At 38.3% G+C, this 20,048-nt stretch overlaps 1 protein-coding gene across 1 annotated transcript; it reads right to left on the bottom strand.

Moving 5' to 3' along the window:
- Nucleotides 1–5,213: 5,213 nt before the first annotated feature.
- On the bottom strand, nt 5,214–6,295 carry LOC103010562 (histone H3.3A-like). The gene has a single exon (XM_007195234.2). The coding sequence runs from the start codon at nt 6,210–6,212 to the stop codon at nt 5,802–5,804; it is 411 nt and encodes a 136-aa protein (XP_007195296.2). The 5' UTR covers nt 6,213–6,295; the 3' UTR covers nt 5,214–5,801.
- Between the last annotated feature and the right edge of the window lie 13,753 nt (nt 6,296–20,048).

The raw sequence follows: 20,048 nt of genomic DNA, 5'->3' as shown, positions 1-20,048 counted from the left end.
GTGTAGATGTATTTCTACTGTATCTGTGGGAAGGAAGGTGATCTCCGCGTCTTACTCTTCCGCCATCTTCCGAGCCACTAAGCACATTTTTAGAACTCCTTCTGTACATAGCTTCCTTCCCCCTCTTACCCTGTCCCAGAAATTCTAGATGCTTCAGTAACCCCAAATTCTAATCTCTATCATTTTAGCTCTGCTAAGCAACTGTGCTCTGTTTTGCCTCCCCTTCTCTGTACTACGGTCTGGAAAGTGCCTTAAAACAGAAAGCCATTACAATATTGGGGATTATCTTGTTTGTTTCCTACCTCTCAGAGATCACAGTCCTGCACTGCCTTTGGTTCAACATCAGAAAACAGTTATTTTATATAATTAGTCTAGGTTTATACTAATTTACCAAAAGAGGGCTAATGTAGTATCTGTTCCACCATCAGGGCAGGAAGTTGAAGTTCCAACATACAGAATATGTGACTGCTTGGTACAAAGTGCTGTGTTAGTCTTTGAGACTTCGCAGATAAACAGCACACCCTAGGCCTCATTACCTTCTGGAAAAGATAGTCAGACAGATAAGTTCGATGACATCAGGGGAGTTTTAGTAGAGAAACGTACTGAGTGTCATAATAATTCAGAGGAGGGGACATTTAACTGAAGAAATCAGGAAAGACTTCCTAGAGAAGATGGCGTTTAAGCAGGAAATTTCTGTTTTGCTGGTTGGAGAGTAGAAAGACACATTAAGCAAATGAACAAAGAAAAAAAGTGTGTGTATAGTTAGGAATACTAGATGACTGTTGTATAAGTTGTATGGGTGTGAAAGAAAACTGTTACCATGTGAAACTAGAAAAATAAGGTCCAGCTCTGGAAAGTCCGTGAATGTTACGTTAAATAGATCAGCCTATCCTGTACAGGAACCCATAGCATTCCTAATGATGAAAAGCAAGATCTTTGTGAGAACTTATCTGTAATTTACTAACTGAGATTTGGGGTAAGTTTATTATAAACTTCAGGGTTTTTTTCTTTTAATTAAAAAAATAGGATAATGTCAGAACTGCCTTATTATATCAATGATGGTTAATTTAGTTAATGTCTGTAAAGCACTCAGCTCAGTGTCTGGCATTTAAGTGTTCAGAATTGTAGCTGCTTATGTTATTGTTGTTATTTCTGTAGGCAAATCGAGCCAGAGTTAGTTTGTGAAGTGGGTTACTTTGTGAATAGGTATGTATTTTTATATTTAAAAAATGCTGTTGGCTGAATGAGGAATAAGCTACACATAGGAGAATGATTAAATGAAGAGCAGAATGAACAGAACATGGAGTGGGCTGGAAGGTATGCACAGTAGAGACCAAGGAGTTTCATCCTCCATGGATGGAAACATGGTATAGTCAGGGTCTCAAGCTGTGGCCAACTGCTTTGACCCCATTAGAGTGTGTTTTACATGTATCTATTCTGGAGCAGAGGTGCCCAATTATAGTAAGAAATCCCTAGACCCTGAGGCATCATTGCCAGGGGCGATAGGCTCATGCGTTCATTTAAAAGCATTACTGAAATTGTGAGCATTTTGCTCCTTGTGGAGTCTCATATTTTTCCAAATGGCTACAACAATATCTCTGATCCATACATTCTTCCTAGAATTCAGTGTTGACACCGTACCCATTAAGTTTGGGTGGGCTTGTTACTGGAGCAGAAATGAGCTATGTGACTTTTGAGCCAAGGTCCTAAAAGGCAATACAGGTGACACCTGGTCCTCTTGGGACACTTTCTTTTGTAATTCAATCACCATGCCATGAGAAAGCAAAGAGACCACAGGTAGAGGCCACGTATAGGTTTTGTGGATGATGGCCCCAGCTGAGGTCCTATAGTCACTATCGACCTCTGGTCGTGTGAGTTCCTGTGGCCTCCAGTGGTTCTGACCCCCAGTCTGTAAGCTGCCTCAGCTCCCCGTGCAGAGCAGAGGTGAGCTGTCCCTTCCAATCCCTGCCCAAATGCCAATTTATGAGCCAAACAGACCAATGTTATTTTAAGCCACTAGATTTGAGGTGGTTTGTTAAGTAGCAATAGATAACTGGAACACTGTTGTATATTTTCTCTCTTTAACAGTTACTAAAAGTACAACTTCCAGCTTTTAAGGTTCTCAATTTTAAAAAATGTATTAAACAGGGTCCTCATATTCACAAAAAAGGTGAAGACACACCAAACTAGAAACTTTAACTGATAAAAAGAAAGTAGAGCAGAAGCCATTGTACCAATGATGTTGGTTGGTTTGTTCTAATAAGACTATTCTCTGCCTGTAAGAAACTGAAAAAAGTTTCCTGAAACCGGATTCTATCTCCCACAGCAATTATTTTGACAATATATTTTCCTTTTACCCATGATAACACATTTACTTTCTACTGAGGCATAACTTGTTTTTTAAAAACTGGAAAATTACACCTCTCTTGATGTCGACAAAACCAGGTAAACTTAAGTAACTGGGAAAACAGGCATCTTTTAAAATAATTCCTGCCAATTTGTCTTCTCTCCACCTCCCCATACTTCTCCACACAGTTCCTTGCACACACTCTCAAATGTGGTCACAGCAGTTGTCAATAACAACCAAAGATTAAGCTCCACAAGGAGACAAACATTCAGAAAATTGGAGCCAGAAACACTTCTAGTGGTTGGTTCCATTCTCCCTGCAGTTGACTCATCTCAGAGAGAGCACACAGCTCATGGTTTGAGGTGACAGCAAATCTCCCAACAGCCTGGATAACCTTTGCTAAGGTTCTTACAAATGGGAAAGGACCGTGCAAGTTATTGAGGAATCACAGATAGATACAATAAGCACCTTTCCCGGGACACATTAATCCAATGAATGGTCTGATGGTGAGCAAAACATTTGAATCCAAGACCTGTGATCTGCCTGTTGCTCTGACAAAGGAGAGTGGAGGGGAAATATTCAACAATAGCCCAATCCATTTAGGGACTATCCCACCCCATTCTAACATACAGCATATATCCATCAAAGTAGCCAGAATTTTTTTTAAAAAAATTATTTCTATTCAAATACAAATACAATTCCCAGTGGAACCCAGGATTTTTTTTAATCCATTGGTTTTTTTTGTTATATCAACTGAATTCTCATATTTGTACATCACTTATGCATTTTGAATTCATATCTCAGAAATTTTAATGAGAGACCACTGCACAAAGACTTGGAGTGTTCCCCTAAAAGGGAGATAAGATGATTAATAGGTGTTTGTTGTTTGATCATTAAAACTAGGAAGTAATGATTTCCTTCTATGTTTTAAAACAACTGATAAGACCAGATGGCTTAAGACAACATGGCTTAAGGCTTAATCTTTTAGCGAGTCTAAAAATCCAATTAAATCTGAGAGATTCACCCCAGAAAAAGGTACAGGAGCACAGAGTGTACAATTTTTATTACAATTTCAAAGAGTACATGAACTTCAGGTTAAGAATCACTGCCTACTGATGATGTATTCTATATGAGCATGAGCTAACTGCTTTGGATTTGAAATCAATCACTATTTTTTCACACCTACTATGTGTCAGACACTTAGCCAGGCACTCCACGTCCACTTCAGCATCATCCTGGGAAGTAGATAGAGACTGCTGTGTATAACAGAGCAGGAATCTTCTTTCCTCTTTCACCTTTTCCCCATAACAACTATTAACATTCCAAAAATGGAATGTTCTTCCAATGAACACATTCTGGGAAATGTTAATGTAGTCAAAATCCTTTAATTTAAAGGTAAGGAAACTGAAGCAGAGAAAGAGAGTTAAAATGCCTGAAGTAAGATGGTGAGTTGGTACAGGTTGGGCTTAGACCCAGGCCTGTCTCCTGGGTCTGTGCTCTTTGACTACATCCATCAACTACAAGAGGTCCCCAGTGCAATAGATAACAGGTTGTTTTGGTTTGGGTTTCCCAGAAGCTGACACTCAGACAAGAATATGATAGCAAAGTAGTTTGATGGGGAGGGAAAATAAACACCAGGAGAGGAAGAAGGAAATACGCCAAAAAAGGTAGTCAATATGGGGTGTGTTATCAAGTCAGTTACAACTGTGGGTGACTGGAGATTTATCCTATTGGGGAAACTCTGGGGGGTCAACATGGGACACACACCTTAGAGTTACTGCACAAAAGGGACTGGGTAGCTGGGTTATTTATACACCAACTGCAGCCAGTTATTGTTTGAGGGCTGTTTAGGGAATAGGGAGATGCATTCATTCTAGCCCTTCCAGCCTCCTTCATTGGGCAAAACAGGCTTCAGTGGCCAAAGAAGCCTCTTAATCAAAGAAATGCAAGTGCTGACAGTTGCAAGTCACTCAGCAGATACAGAAGATGAGGGAGTATTTTCAGGCTACTGACAGTGTCTGCTACATGTGTGTATTAATGTCCATGGTCAGATCTGTGAGCTAGTACGTGGCTTATTTGTTTGGGGGTTGGGAGTCTTGGCTCCTCATTTCAATATATTTAAGCTTCTTTTGGCGATATAGAACTGAATACCATTTTGAGACTCAGGGAAGTGATTCTGGAGACAGCAACCAAGATAATGCAAGGTTTGTGAAGCAGGCCAAGTTGAATGATGGCTCTGGGTTTATTTAGTTTATTTACCCTGCAGAAGAGAAAGTTGAAACAGAGCTTAATTTTAATCCACTGAATCAAATCATTTTCCAAATTCTGTTAGTTCTATATCCATAGTGACTTTCTTTTTCCCACAGGGCTTTGCCTAGGCTCTCAATATTTATCATCTAAACCAGTCATTTTCAACACTGTTAGATCTAATGCTTTCTTTCCTAAAAAATAAATAAAAATTAAAAATATTCATGATGACTGTTTAGTATATGGAAATTAAAATTATAGATAATATAATCTATCAAAATATATCATTCCACAAACAACAAAATAATACCCTGACTTTAACACATAGAGAAATAAAGGAAAGTAGTTTATAACAAAATAATAACATATTTCAGTAAACTAGTGTGTGTGATCAAGCAGTCAAATGCTTGCACCTCTTCATAATTTGAGCATCATAGTTATAAATGCAGACCAGTACAGGTGTGTTGTATTAGGACTCAAATATCATTAGTAGTGTGTATATTGGTAAAACAGTGTTAAATGCCAGGTCCAGACTATTATAGAAAGGAATATTCAGTTTTTTATGTGGAATTCAGAACAATTTTTAGTTGTTTGGCCTAAACTGCCTAGATACCTATCATTTTTTTTTTTTGAATGTAAAACATTTAATTTAAAAATGTTGACACTGCAATATATAAAATAGCAATTATAAATGCACATAGTGTATTCTATAGCTGCCAGGTTTACTTTTTTTTTTTAAATAAGGAAACTGTAAGTTACACTGTGGTTAAGACTTGTATCTTCACCCTTGAAAAAGCCCACATTCTATCACAGTGATGTATGGTCAGACTTAACAGCCCCAATTGTTAAACACTTGGATCAAGTCATAACCAGTTTTATTGCAGAAGGACCCTGTACACATTTATCAATTCTAGTACCTTAATAGCTACCCAACAAGTCATTAACATACAGAAACATGCATCATGAGAAGCAAGAAGTATCACCCATCCCTTCTGCACATTAGCAACTTGTCACTCCTGAGCAACAGTGCTCACATCACTGAGGTCTGTGAACAGTCAGTCACTTTTCGCATTCATCCTGAGTGAAAGATGGAATGACTTAAGTACAAATGCAGCATATTACAAACAGTTTCTTACAGAAGAAGTCACAAAGTAAACCAAAGTATTTTACAGAATTTACTACAAAACACCATAAAAACTGCCTTCACTTAAGCTCTCTCTCCCCGTATCCGGCGAGCCGACTGGATGTCTTTGGGCGTGATGGTGACTCTCTTAGCGTGGATGGCACACAGATTAGTATCTTCAAATAAACCCACCAGGTACGCTTCACTAGCCTCCTGAAGCGCACCAATGGCAGCACTCTGGAACTTGAAGTCGGTTTTGAAATCCTGGGCGATCTCCCTCACCAACCTCTGGAAAGGCAGCTTCCGGATCAGAAGCTCGGTGGATTTCTGGTAACGACGTATTTCTCGAAGCGCAACGGTCCCGGGCCTGTAGCGATGAGGTTTTCTCATCCCGCCGGTAGAGGGGGCGCTTTTCCTGGGCGCTTTAGTGGCCAGCTGTTTGCGGGGCGCTTTGCCACCCGTGGACTTAGGAACAGTCTGCTTGGTTCGGGCCATTTTCTTTCACCCAGTGCCGAAGTTTTACGCTGCTTCTCCGACGGCCGCGCCGCTCCTGCTGCCCAATGAAGAACCGCAGTCGCCGAACTAATGGAAGAAGCTCCTCCGACGAACGACCAAACCGCTCTGCGTTCGATGCCTATCATTCTTGACTCCTGTTTACTAAACACTAGTAGCAAATCATAAGATCCCACAAAATTTCAAAACATGTCTCAGGAGCAGTATCACCCCTATTGAGAACCACTGACTCATTAAAGAAAAATCTCAATTGTTCCGCCAACCTCTAATCTTTATTCTCTCTCATCTGCCCTCCACAGAGCCACCGAGTCAACTTCCTAGAATGTAGGGCAGACCTTCCTCCCAAACCTTCCATGACCCTTCAGTCCAAATTTCTTTCTCCTGGTAGGAGACCTAGAGGGTAGCCTAGCTGGCGAAGGTTTCAGAGAGCTGGAGCCAGAGCCGTCACACATAGCCACACTCAATTCCAGGGGTATCTTCTCATACAGAGAACATGTGATGTTTAAAACAAAGAAGTGTGCACAGCCCAGAGTCTATATGTAAAACCTCTGTCTATAAAGCAGGGCCGATGTTCCATTAGCTGTTCTGAGAAGCCCTCGATAAGCTCCGAGTTGCACAGAAGTATGGGAAGGCTGTCAAGGCCTTATCCCATATCCATTCTCTCCTGGTGACCTAGGCACTGAAGCCAGTGCTGGCATCAGTAAGAACTTGGAAGTTCCTTGTCTACATGTTTGTGGAAAGTTCCTTGTCTACATGTTTGTGGACATCGTGACCCTCTCTGTGGTCCCCGGGTCTGAGTTGTAGGGTATGCAATGGACCATGGGCTGTTTGTGGGCCTGGTGTGGACAGAAGTTGTGGCAGATGGATAGGATGACGTGAAGGGTGGTAAATGAAAGTGTCAAACCACAAGGTTGACATATTCTGCTGGGAAGGACCCTAATCAACAGTCCTCCAGGTTCCTCAGGGATAGGTGGTGCCCAGAAGTCAAAGAGATTCCAGCACTGGAAATCACCTCCTGATTCTTGGCACCTGTAGGCACATGCCTTCTCTCAGCCTATCAAACTTGTTCATCCAAATGTCCCCATGGCTGAGGAGAATGAATATAGACACCCCACACAGGGGTGGGAATAAGTGTGGAGTTGAGGGCAGGAGTTGAAGGAGGCCTAGAAATTTAAAGTAACATGATGCAAACATAAAATTTCTTTGAAATTTCATGCTTTATATTTTAAAAATCTATTACTTTTATATTCTGTAGTACACCATAGTGTTTGTTTTTTACACATATTTAGGTGTCTGTACATGTCTCTAGGTGTGTGTATGTATGTGTGTGTGGTATAAGTTTAGGCCTAGGAATGTCAGCTTGGATGTCAAGACACCTCTGTCCCTGGTTAGAGTATTTAATGTGGGTCATGGCAGTCGATCAGGGTGATGACACACCAAAGTGGCAGTCTGCAGCTATGGACTTCTTCAGCCAGTATATATTCCACTGAGCAGACTTCTTTACGAGCTACTCCCCCCTCTGGCTTCTAGATGAAGGCATCTGCCTGTGGCCCATTCAACTTCCAAAACTCCACTGAAACTGCATTCTCAAAGGTTACCATAAGCCCCATACCCCCAAATGTTAGTCTTCATTTTACTTAACTTAGCTGAATTTAACACTGCTAACCATTTCTCAGCTCCTTACCTTGGCTTGGGTGGATGACAAAATACCATCCTGTTTTTCCTCCTGCCTCTCTGGTTCTTACTTTTCACTTTCTTCTACTTGCCCATTCTCTTCTAGTTGACCTTTAAAAATAACATGCCTGAGGTAAAATTCGAGGCATCTCTTCTTTCCCCTCTATATTTTTTCCCTAATTGCATCCACATACCTGGATTTTATTAACATCTATTCACTGATGACTACACTTTTCCCCTATATTTCTAGAAAGAACCCCTCGATTGATACAGTTTCTTGCTTCACATATTTGTTTTGATGATTCATAGGCAGTGGCTTGCTGGAGCTGGCTCCTTCTGGGTCACGAAAGATTGTTAAGCTTCCAAGATTTTTTAAGCTGGTTATTAAACAGTTGGTAGCTTGAAATCAGATGTGATGGAAGTATCTACACCATGAAGATCAGAAAATGCTACAAGTCAGGGCTCCCCATGTATTCCCTCTCCCCCTGAAAAATGGCTTATAGAGCACCACTACCATAGGCACCTTTAACTCAACATTTCAGTACTGTTCTATTAACACTTCTTCCCTCAAACCTGGTTCTGTTCCAGCATTTCTTTCCACAATAGTGAGGGGAACCACCATCCATAAAGTTGCTCTGATTGAAACATGAGGGACAACCTTGATAGCATTCTCCCTAATGTCTTCATCTCTACCTATTTCTCTGACTTATTTTTTTCAATTCAATTCTATTGAGATATAATTTCTGTGTGATAAAATGTAGCCATTTTAACCATATAGTTTGATGAGTTTTTGACAGGAGTATATACATTTGAAACTTTACCCCTATTAAGAAATAGACTATTTCCACCACCAAGTAAGTTCCTTCATCCACCTTCACAACTGGCCTCAGGTAACCATTGACCTGCTTTTTACAATTATTGGTTAGTTTTACATATTCTAAATTTTTATAAAAATAGAATATATAAAAAAAAAATAGAATATATAAATATACTCTTTTGTGTCTGGCTCCTTTTACTCAGTATAATTTTTTTGGATTAATCCATGTTGTTGCATCTATCTGTAATTTATTCCTTTTTGTTTCTGAGTAATATTCCACCATGTGTGTGTAGCACAATTTGTTTATTCTCTTCTCTTGCTAATGTATATCTAGATTGTTACCAGTTTTTATTTGGTATAAATAAATATTCTTTAAAGATCTGTATACATTTTTATGGTACATGTTTAAGCATTTTTATGGGTACATGTTTTTTATTGCTCTTGGAACTGAAGATACCATAAGGCTCTGTTAAGCAGACAGGATCAGAACAATGCTGCTGGTGTTTTCTTTTAATGTCTTTGTTTGGTGGAAGAACAATGTATTATTGCCTTCCCTATTTTCTGAAATATATCGTACAGAACTGTTCTTTTTTCTTCCTTAGATGTTTGAAAGAATTCACCAGAGAAGTCACCTGGGTTGAGATTCTTCTTTGTGGAATATCGTTTATAAGAAATCCAATTGTTTTTAATAGATATGGGACTATTTAGAATTTCTATGTTCTCTTAAGTCATTTTTGGTCATTTGTTGTTGTTGTTTTTTTCCAAAGGGTTCTTCCATTTCATATCAGATGTTGAATTTATTGGCAGTAGGTTGTTCTTAATAGTCCTTATTATCCTTTTAGTGACTGTAGACTCTGTAATAATGTCCCTTGTTTCATTCTTGATGATAATTTGTGTCTTTTCCCTTGTGTCTTTGATGAGTTTAGATAGAAGTTATTAGTTTTATTGAAATGTTGGTCACAACAAGCTATTCAAGATGATAACACACCAAAGTGGCACCTCTGCAGTCAGTATATATTCTGTTGAACAGACCTCCTTTATAAGCTATTCCCACCTCTGGGCTTCTACCTGTAGCCCATGGTGTGACATTTAAAGAATCTTCTTTTGGTTTAATTTATTTTCTCCATTATTTGTACATTGTTTATTTGATTGATTTTTGCTTTTATTTCTATTTTTTCATTCTTTCACTTACTTTAGGTTTAAGTGTCTCAACTTTTTTAGCTTTTTAGTATGCAAGTTTAAATTATTGATTTGATTTTTTTCTAATATAATCATTTGAAGTTATACATCTTCCCTTAGGATTGCTTCAACTGCATCTCACAAGTTTTGATATGTTGTGTTTCTATTTTCATTCAGTTCATTAAATTTTTTTTTTTTTTTTTTTTTTTTTACCAAACATGAAACACACTTATACTATGTCATAACATTGACATTCAGTCCAGTAATCCTCCACTGTAACAGCTCCTTTACTTTGCAGTGAAAATTGATTTGTATATTCTTTTCCTCTAAGTCCTTGTGGGATTTTTTTTTTTTTTTTAATTCAGACAGAAAGTCACAAAAATTATACTCATCCTCATCAGTTCACTCAGTCCCATGTAATTAATTTCTTTTTTTTCATCTTGATCTTTTGTTAGCACTTTTATGAGTTCATCAGTTTTTCATTAGAGTTCTGAAAATGCTTATTCATTCAGTTCAGCAGTACAGTCAGTTACCAGAAACCTGTACTTGTCAGAGTCTTTTCCATGAATTTCTTGAAGATGAAACTCTTTTATAGGAACATATTTGCAAAATCATCAGAGTACACCCAGAACTGTCTGTAAATGACAAAAGACTTAAAAATGACCATGGTTAAAGATTTGATGAAAGTTCATAATAATGCAGTTGACAAGAAAATTAGTTATTTCTGAGATATACATTTTAAAGTAATAACTAGGATTATTACTTATACCATTATACCAGAACATATAAGATTTTTAGACGTTTCCTGTAATGTCTGAAACATTTATATTAACATATTTCCATACATATTTCCATACAAATACAAATATAAGATTTTTAGAAATTTCATGTAATGTCTGAAACATTTATATTAACATATTTCCATACATATTTCCATACAAATACAAATATAAGATTTTTAGAAATTTCATGTAATGTCTGAAACATTTATATTAACATATTTCCATACATATTTCCATACAAATACAAATATAAGATTTTTAGAAATTTCATGTACTGTCTGAAACATTTATATTAACATATTTCCATACATATTTCCATACAAATACAAATATAAGATTTTTAGAAATTTCATGTAATGTCTGAAACATTTATATTAACATATTTCCATACAAATAACCCAATGAAAGTTTAGTATTAGTTGTTTTGTTTGTTTTTTTTATACTGCAGGTTCTTATTAGGCATCAGTTTTATACACATCAGTGTATACATGTCAATCCAAATCGCCCAATTCAGCATATCACCATCCCCACCTCATCGCAGTTTTCCCCCCTTGGTGTCCATATGTCCATTCTCTACATCTGTGTCTCAACTTCTGCCCTGCAAACTGGCTCATCTGTACCATTTTTCTACGTTCCACATACATGCATTAACATACGATATTTGTTTTTCTCTTTCTGACTTACTTCACTCTGTATGACAGTCTCTAGATCCATCCACTTCTCAACAAATGACTCAATTTCGTTCCTTTTTATGGCTGAATAATATTCCATCGTATATATGTACCACAACTTCTTTATCCATTCGTCTGTTGATGGGCATTTAGGTTGCTTCCATGACCTGGCTATTGTAAATAGTGCTGCAATGAACATTCGGGTGCACGTGTCTTTTTGAATTACGGTTTTCTCTGGGTATATGCCCAGTAGTGGGATTGCTGGGTCATATGGTAATTCTATTTTTAGTTTTTTAAGGAACCTCCATATTGTTCTCCATAGTGGCTGTATCAATTTACATTCCCACCAACAGTGCAAGAGGGTTCCCTTTTCTCCACACCCTCTCCAGCATTTGTTGTTTGTAGATTTTCTGATGATGCCCATTCTAACAGGAGTGAGGTGATACCTCATTGTAGTTTTGATTTGCATTTCTCTAATAATTAGTGATGTTGAGCATCTTTTCATGTGCTTCGTGGCCGTCCGTATGTCTTCTTTGGAGAAATGTCTATTTAGGTCTTCTGCCCATTTTTGGATTGGGGTGTTTGTTTCTTTGATATTGAGCTGAATGAGCTGTTTATATATTTTGGAGATTAATCCTTTGTCCGTTGATTCATTTGCAAATATTTTCTCCCATTCTGAGGGTTGTCTTTTCGTCTTGTTTATGGTTTCCTTTGCTGTGCAAAAGCTTTGAAGTTTCATTAGGTCCCACTTGTTTATTTTTGTTTTTATTTCCATTACTCTAGGAGGTGGATCGAAAAAGATCTTGCTGTGATTTATGTCAAAGAGTGTTCTTCCTATGTTTTCCTCTAAGAGTTTTATAGTGTCCAGTCTTATATTTAGGTCTCTAATCCATTTTGAGTTTATTTTTGTGTATGGTGTTAGGGAGTATTCTAATTTCATTCTTTTACATGTGGCTGTCCAGTTTTCCCAGCACCACTTATTGAAGAGACTGTCTTTTCTCCATTGTATATCTTTGCCTCCTTTGTCATAGATTAGTTGACCATAGGTGCGTGGGTTAATCTCTGGGCTTTCTATCTTGTTCCATTGATCTATGTTTCTGTTTTTGTGCCAGTACCATATTGTCTTGATTACTGTAGCTTTGTAGTATAGTCTGAAGTCAGGGAGTCTGATTCCTCCAGCTCCATTTTTTTGCCTCAAGACTGCTTTGGCTATTCGGGGTCTTTTGTGTCTCCATACAAATTTTAAGATGATTTGTTCTAGCTCCGTAAAAAATGCCATTGGTAATTTGATAGGGATTGCATTGAATCTGTAGATTGCTTTGGGTAGTATACTCATTTTCACAATGTTGATTCTTCCAATCCAAGAACATGGTATATCTCTCCATCTGTTGGTATCATCTTTAATTTCTTTCATCAGTGTCTTATAGTTTTCTGCATACAGGTCTTTTGTCTCCCTAGGTAGGTTTATTCCTAGGTATTTTATTCTTTTTGTTGCAATGGTAAATGGGAGTGTTTCCATAATTTCTCTTTCAGATTTTTCATCATTAGTGTATAGGAATGCAAGAGATTTCTGTGCATTAATTTTGTAACCTGCAACTTTACCATATTCATTAATTAGCTCTAGCAGTTTTCTGGTGGCAGTTTTAGGATTCTCTATGTATAGTATCATGTCATCCGCAAACAGTGACAGTTTTACTTCTTCTTTTCCAATTTGTATTCCTTTTATTTCTTTTTCTTCTCTGATTGCCGTGGCTAGGACTTCCAGAACTATGTTGAATAATAGTGGTGAGAGTGGACATCCTTGTCTCGTTCCTGATCTTAGAGGAAATGCTTTCAGTTTTTCACCATTGAGAATGATGTTTGCTGTGGGTTTGTCATATATGGCCTTTATTATGTTGAGGTAGGTTCCCTCTATGCCCACTTTCTGGAGAGTTTTTATCATAAATGGGTGTTGAATTTTGTCAAAAGCTTTTTCTGCATCTATTGAGATGATCATATGGTTTTTATTCTTCAATTTGTTAATATGGTGTATCACATTGATTGATTTGCGTATATTGAAGAATCCTTGCATCCCTGGGATAAATCCCACTTGATCGTGGTGTATGATCCTTTTAATGTGTTGTTGGATTCTGTTTGCTAGTATTTTGTTGAGGATTTTTGCATCTATATTCATCAGTGATATTGGTCTGTAATTTTCTTTTTTTGTAGTGTCTTTGTCTGGTTTTGGTATCAGGGTGATGGTGGCCTCATAGAATGAGTTTGGGAGAGTTCCTTCCTCTGCAATTTTTTGGAAGAGTTTGAGAAGGATGGGTGTTAGCTCTTCTCTAAATGTTTGATAGAATTCACCTGTGAAGCCATCTGGTCCTGGACTTTTGTTTGTTGGAAGATTTTTAATCACAGTTTCAATTTCATTACTTGTGATTGGTCTGTTGATATTTTCTGTTTCTTCCTGGTTCAGTCTTGGAAGGTTATACCTTTCTAAGAATTTGTCCATTTCTTCCAGGTTGTCCATTTTATTGGCATAGAGTTGCTTGTAGTAGTCTCTTAGGATGTTTTGTATTTCTGCGGTGTCTGTTGTAACTTCTCCTTTTTCATTTCTGATTTTATTGATTTGAGTCCTCTCCCTCTTTTTCTTGATGAGTCTGGCTAATGGCTTATCAATTTTGTTTATCTTCTCAAAGAACCAACTTTTAGTTTTATTGATCTTTGCTATTGTTTTCTTTGTTTCTATTTCATTTATTTCTGCTCTGATCTTTATGATTTCTTTCCTTCTGCTAACTTTGGGTTTTGTTTGTTCTTCTTTCTCTAGTTTCTTTAGGTGTAAAGTTAGATTGTTTACTTGAGATTTTTCTTGTTTCTTTAGGTAGGCTTGTATAGCTATAAACTTCCCTCTTAGAACCGCTTTTGCTGCATCCCATAGGTTTTGGGTCGTCGTGTTTTCATTGTCATTTGTCTCTAGGTATTTTTTTATTTCCTGTTTGATTTCTTCAGTGATCTCTTGGTTATTTAGTAACGTATTGTTTAGCCTCCATGTGTTTGTCTTTTTTACGTTTTTTTCCCTGTAATTCATTTCTAATCTCATAGCGTTGTGGTCAGAAAAGATGCTTGATATGATTTCAATTTTCTTAAATTTACTGAGGCTTGATTTGTGACCCAAGATGTGATCTATCCTGGAGAATGTTCCGTGTGCACTTGAGAAGAACGTGTAATCTGCCGTTTTTGGATGGAATGTCCTATATATATCAATTAAATCTATCTGGTCTATTGTGTCATTTAAAGCTTCTGTTTCCTTATTTATTTTCATTTTGGATGATCTGTCCATTGGTGTAAGTGAGGTGTTAAAGTCCCCCACTATTATTGTGTTACTGTCGATTTCCTCTTTTATAGCTGTTAGCAGTTGCCTTATGTATTGAGGTGCTCCTATGTTGGGTGCATATATATTTATAATTGTTATATCTTCTTCTTGGATTGATCCCTGGATCATTATGTAGTGTCCTTCCTTGTCTCTTGTAACATTCTTTATTTTAAAGTCTATTTTATCTGATATGAGTATAGCTACTCCAGCTTTCTTTTGATTTCCATTTGCATGGAATATCTTTTTCCATCCCCTCACTTTCAGTCTGTATGTGTCCCTAGGTCTGAAGTGGGTCTCTTGTAGACAGCATATATATGGGTCTTGTTTTTGTATCCATTCAGCCAGTCTATGTCTTTTGGTTGGGGCATTTAATCCATTCACGTTTAAGGTAATTATCGATATGTATGTTCCTATGACCATTTTCTTAATTGTTTTGGGTTTGTTTTTGTAGGTCCTTTTCTTCTCTTGTGTTTCCCACTTAGAGAAGTTCCTTTAGCATTTGTTGTAGAGCTGGTTTGGTGGTGCTGAATTCTCTTAGCTTTTGCTTGTCTGTAAAGCTTTTGATTTCTCCATCAAATCTAAATGAGATCCTTGCTGGGTAGAGTAATCTTGGTTGTAGGTTCTTCCCTTTCATCACTTTAAGTATTTCATGCCACTCCCTTCTGGCTTGCAGCGTTTCTGCTGAGAAATCAGCTGTTAACCTTATGGGGGTTCCCTTGTATGTTATTTGTCGTTTTTCCCTTGCTGCTTTCAATAATTTTTCTTTGTCTTTAATTTTTGCCACTTTGATTACTATGTGTCTCGGCGTGTTTCTCCTTGGGTTTATTCTGTATGGGACTCTCTGCGCTTCCTGGACTTGGGTGGCTATTTCCTTTCCCATGTTAGGGAAGTTTTCGATTATAATCTCTTCAAATATTTTCTCTGGTCCTTTCTCTCTCTCTTCTCCTTCTGGGACCCCTATAATGCGAATGTTGTTGCGTTTAATGTTGTCCCAGAGGTCTCTTAGGCTGTCTTCATTTCTTTTTATTCTTTTTTCTTTAGTCTGTTCCGCAGCAGTGAATTCCACCATTCTGTCTTCCAGGTCACTTATCCGTTCTTCTGCCTCAGTTATTCTGCTATTGATTCCTTCTAGTGTAGTTTTCATTTCAGTTATTGTATTGGTCATCTCTGTTTGTTTGTTCTTTAATTCTTCTAGATCTTTGTTAATCATTTCTTGCATCTTCTCAATCTTTGCCTCCATTCTTATTCCGAGGTCCTGGATCATCTTCACTATCATTATTCTGAATTCTTTTTCTGGAAGGTTGCCTATCTCCACTTCATTTAGTTGTTTTTCTGGGGTTTTTTCTTGTTCCTTCATCTGGTACATAGCCCTCTGCCTTTTCATCTTCTCTGTCTTTCTGTAACTGTGGTTTTTGGTCCACAGGCTGCAGGATTGTAGTTTTTCTTGCTTCTGTTGTCTGCCCTCTGGTGGTTGAGGCTATCTAAGAGGCTTGATGGGAGGCTCTGGTGGTGGGTAGAGCTCCATTAAATATTTTTAAATTTCCCTTGGGATTTCTTTTATTATCCAAGACTTACTTAAAACTAAGCTGTTTATTTTTCAGATCTCTTTCTATTTTTATTTCCAATTTAATTCTGTACAATTAGAGAACATACTCTTTCAATCTTTAAAAACTTACTGATTTTAACCAATTGAAGGAATCACCTTGTTTGTTTTCCTACTCCCAGTGATTATGATCTTGTGATGTCTGCTGTTCAATGTCTGAAAATGGGTTTTTTTCACATATTTTTCTTAGTTTTCTACATGTTTACAGTGGTAGTGCAAGTCCAGCATCTGTTACTTTATCATGACCTAAAGCCTCCCTGATTCACTGAATCAGGCTCATAATGATTAACTTCCCTTAGTGTTTTCTATTGTCCTTCAGGTTTCAACATTTCCTCCTAGAAGTCTCCCCTTACTGCTCTCCTTCCCTGAAAACTTGGTTAGAACACTCTTTTGTGTGTTTTTTTTTTCCCAGAGTGCACAATACTTACTCCTTATGTAGTACATATCCCACTCTACTGTATTTGCCTGTTACTTTTTTACTTACTTCCCTTAAAGCAAATATATTTTATATATTAGGTTGAACCATATGAAAGTTCTGCTATTTGACAATTTTTTGATCTACAAAACTAGTTCCCCTAGTTCAAAGTAATATGTATTTAAAATGTTATTTATACATCCATAGAGAGGTTGTGGGGATCCAAAATAGCTTTGCTCCTTTCCTCCAGCTCCTTACTTTTAGTTAACCTCCAGGAAAGGCAGCCCCTCCCTTTGTGACAGTGATTATGCACCCTGAGCTTCAGGTTGATTGGGAAAATCCTTACACTTGATCTCTTCCTCTCTCCCCAAAGTTTCTCAGGTTCCTAGAATCAGCTTTTTGACCTTGACCAGCTTCTCTCAGTCCTGAGGTGGAGAGAGGGGGCTCATCTCAGGCACATTCAGTATCTCTTTTAGAGTTTTATCTTGTTTGTTTATTTATCTCTTCAGCAATGTTTGGCTTTCTGGGCCAGAGTATCTTGACTGCACTCTGGACTAGGGTGTCCTAGTAATAAGATGTTACCAATGTCAGGAACCACTATCCCAGGGACCTGGTGTTTCTATAACTTCCCCTGTCAGAAGCTCCCAAGAGACTGAAGGTAGAAGTGACATCACTCCTCTCCTTCAACCCTCAGTTTAACCAAAGCGAAGAAGGTCCTTGTCTAGAAGTCTTAAGATCTGGCTCTTGCCATCCACTTGCTGGGTGACTTGGCCAAGTCCTATTCCCCCTTTGGATCCCAATTCTCCCATCTGAACAAGGCCCTTTTAGTTCACAGGTTCTGTGACCTATTTGAGTTCTTTTGAAATGAATTTCAGGGATTTCTCTACAGAAGAAATTGGAGGAATCCTTTATTTCTGAACTACTTTTTTCTTGGACAGTACAAGTTGGTAGTTTGTTAGCTGAAGTTTTTGCCATTTATTAGCTGAAGTTTTGCTTAATTTATTCTCTAGGAAAGAGCCTTGTGCCCTTAGCATTAAGGAAGGAAATGCATCTCAGTACCAGAGGGACTCATCTTTGCATTCTCCCTCAAACGTCCAAGTGAACATGTCAACTCCCACCGTGAAGGTATCATTTCTCAAATACTAATGCGGAGGATAGTGATTCTTGGCCACCTACCCACATCAGAATGTTGTCACTACGCATTACTTAAAAGGCACTCTAGCATAGCACTTCTCCTGGGATAACTAAAGTGGAAAATGGCAGTAATCACAGGTGCATGTACCTCTGTGGACTGCATTAGCCATGGTCCCTTGGAGGCAGTGGGGGCTGCTTAGCTGATAGAGAAACTGTAGGCGTGTGGGCTCAGGTTCTGTGAGGAGCAATTATAGCCCAGAATACAGAGCAATTGTGGGAGGAAGTTGACAGCTGTAATTGAAGAGCATTATGTGATGTCAGTGGAGTGAAAAGGAGAGAAAAAAGTGAAATCCACAACAGCAGGATAGCAATGAAAGCCTTGTGTTTGATCATTTTGGTGTCCTGTATCTCTGTCTAAAAAGAAGGACTCCATAAAAGCAGATTAGGATTGAATCCTGATCTTGCCCTTTACTAATGGTACCATCTTGGGCAAATCGCCTACTCTCTTAGGCTTAGTTCCTTCCTCTGTGGAAACTAAGGTGGTAATGTTTTGCAAAATTGTTCCAAGGAGTAAATGAATTGCATAAGTAAAAGAAGGTAGAAATAACACTCCAAAACAGCAAAAATATTTTCTGAGTTCTTATTGTGTAACAGGCACTGTACTAGCCATAGAGGAGATAGAGATAGAAATGAGACAATTCCTGATCTTCACGAGAATAGAGGCTACTAGATGAGAAAGGCATATACACAGCTACTCGAGGTCAGAAGGCAAACCATTCATTTACCCTAAGAGAATCCAACTCATTTCAAAATATTTCTTTCAGGCAGTTTAAAGATGTCTGATCCCCTTTTATTATTGAAAAAGATCATTTCCATAATTAAGTAAAAGTGAATTTATGTGCATATTTCATTCTTATCAAAATTATCATAAGTGCATTGATTCTTTAATAACAACTATCATAACCACAAACCACTGTATTTGCAATGCCTTCCCAAATTCTAAGGATCTGGAAAAATCCCTTTTTAAAATTCAGTAATTTTAAAAACTTGAATTGTCAAGTAAAGCCAGTATTCTAAATTGTATCATACATAAGCACTAGTCATCTAAAATGAAATTTGGCCCCAAGAAAATCTAAGACCTGATTTAAGCATCTAAAGAACATGTCATTGGGGCCCTACCTGGCTGGGCCTGGTCCATTTACAGAACTTGAGACTTAGGACACAAGGTAAGCTCTTCCAAATAAGTGTGGCCCTTGAATTCCCAGCCAGAGATAAATTCTTTCCAAGACCCGGATGCAGCCCATGCTGGTGTCAGCTCACTCTTTGACCTCCTGGTTCTCCCAAGAATTGTCATGAAGATCAGCTTCTTCATGCCCTACTTTCCTCATCCTTACTTTTTCATTGTGCTGTTCTCTTCTGCCTTAAGTTGCACCCATTGCCACAGCCATTCCAAGCCAAACCCTACTAGTTTAGTAGGCTCATGTCTTTGTGAAAGTAGTGGAGTATGAGGCTAATATAGATATCAAAGGTTGCCCCAGATGTAAAGAAAAAAGATACTACCCATAGGGCCTCAGAAAAGGAGGCTGCTTGGAGGAGGTGGAATTTGAGCAGAGCTTTGAAGAAACATTTTGATTTCAGAAGATGTAAATGGCAGGACTGGACAAGGTTCTCAAGTAATTTCCCTGGACCCACAGCTATAGGTGCAGTGAGGCCCTCTTCCTTAGTCCTTTCCAAATGGGAGAAGTTCTACTCCTGTTTTACTCTCCAAGGAATTATATGTTTTCCACCACCTAGGGAAAGGGCTTTGGCTCTTTCTTTGCTTTTAGAGGAAAGCAGAATGCAGAATAGGTATCCACCATTGGGATGAGGGGGACCAGTGTCTGACCTACTGCTTCAAAGTCCATATCTTTCCCTACTCACTCCAAATCGTTTCAGTGTCTAAAATCGTTTCAGTGTCTCTCTAGAGAGAGATTTCTTTGCATTTAAAAGCCTTACTGGGGCTTGCCTCATGGTGCAGTGGTTAAGAATCCACCTGCCAATGCAGGAGACACGGGTTCGAGCCCTGCTCCGGGAAGATCCCACATGCCGCGGGGCAACTAAGCCCTTGCACCACAACTACTGAGCATGCGCTCTAGAACCCGTGAGCCACAACTACTGAAGTCCGTGGGCTTAGAGCCCGGGCTCCACA

Source organism: Balaenoptera acutorostrata, chromosome 4 (genome assembly GCF_949987535.1).
Source record: "Balaenoptera acutorostrata chromosome 4, mBalAcu1.1, whole genome shotgun sequence".
NCBI classification, from domain to species: Eukaryota; Metazoa; Chordata; class Mammalia; order Artiodactyla; family Balaenopteridae; genus Balaenoptera; species Balaenoptera acutorostrata.
The sequence above is the reverse complement of the archived record's forward strand: the minus strand, read 5'-3'. Positions and strand labels throughout refer to the sequence as shown.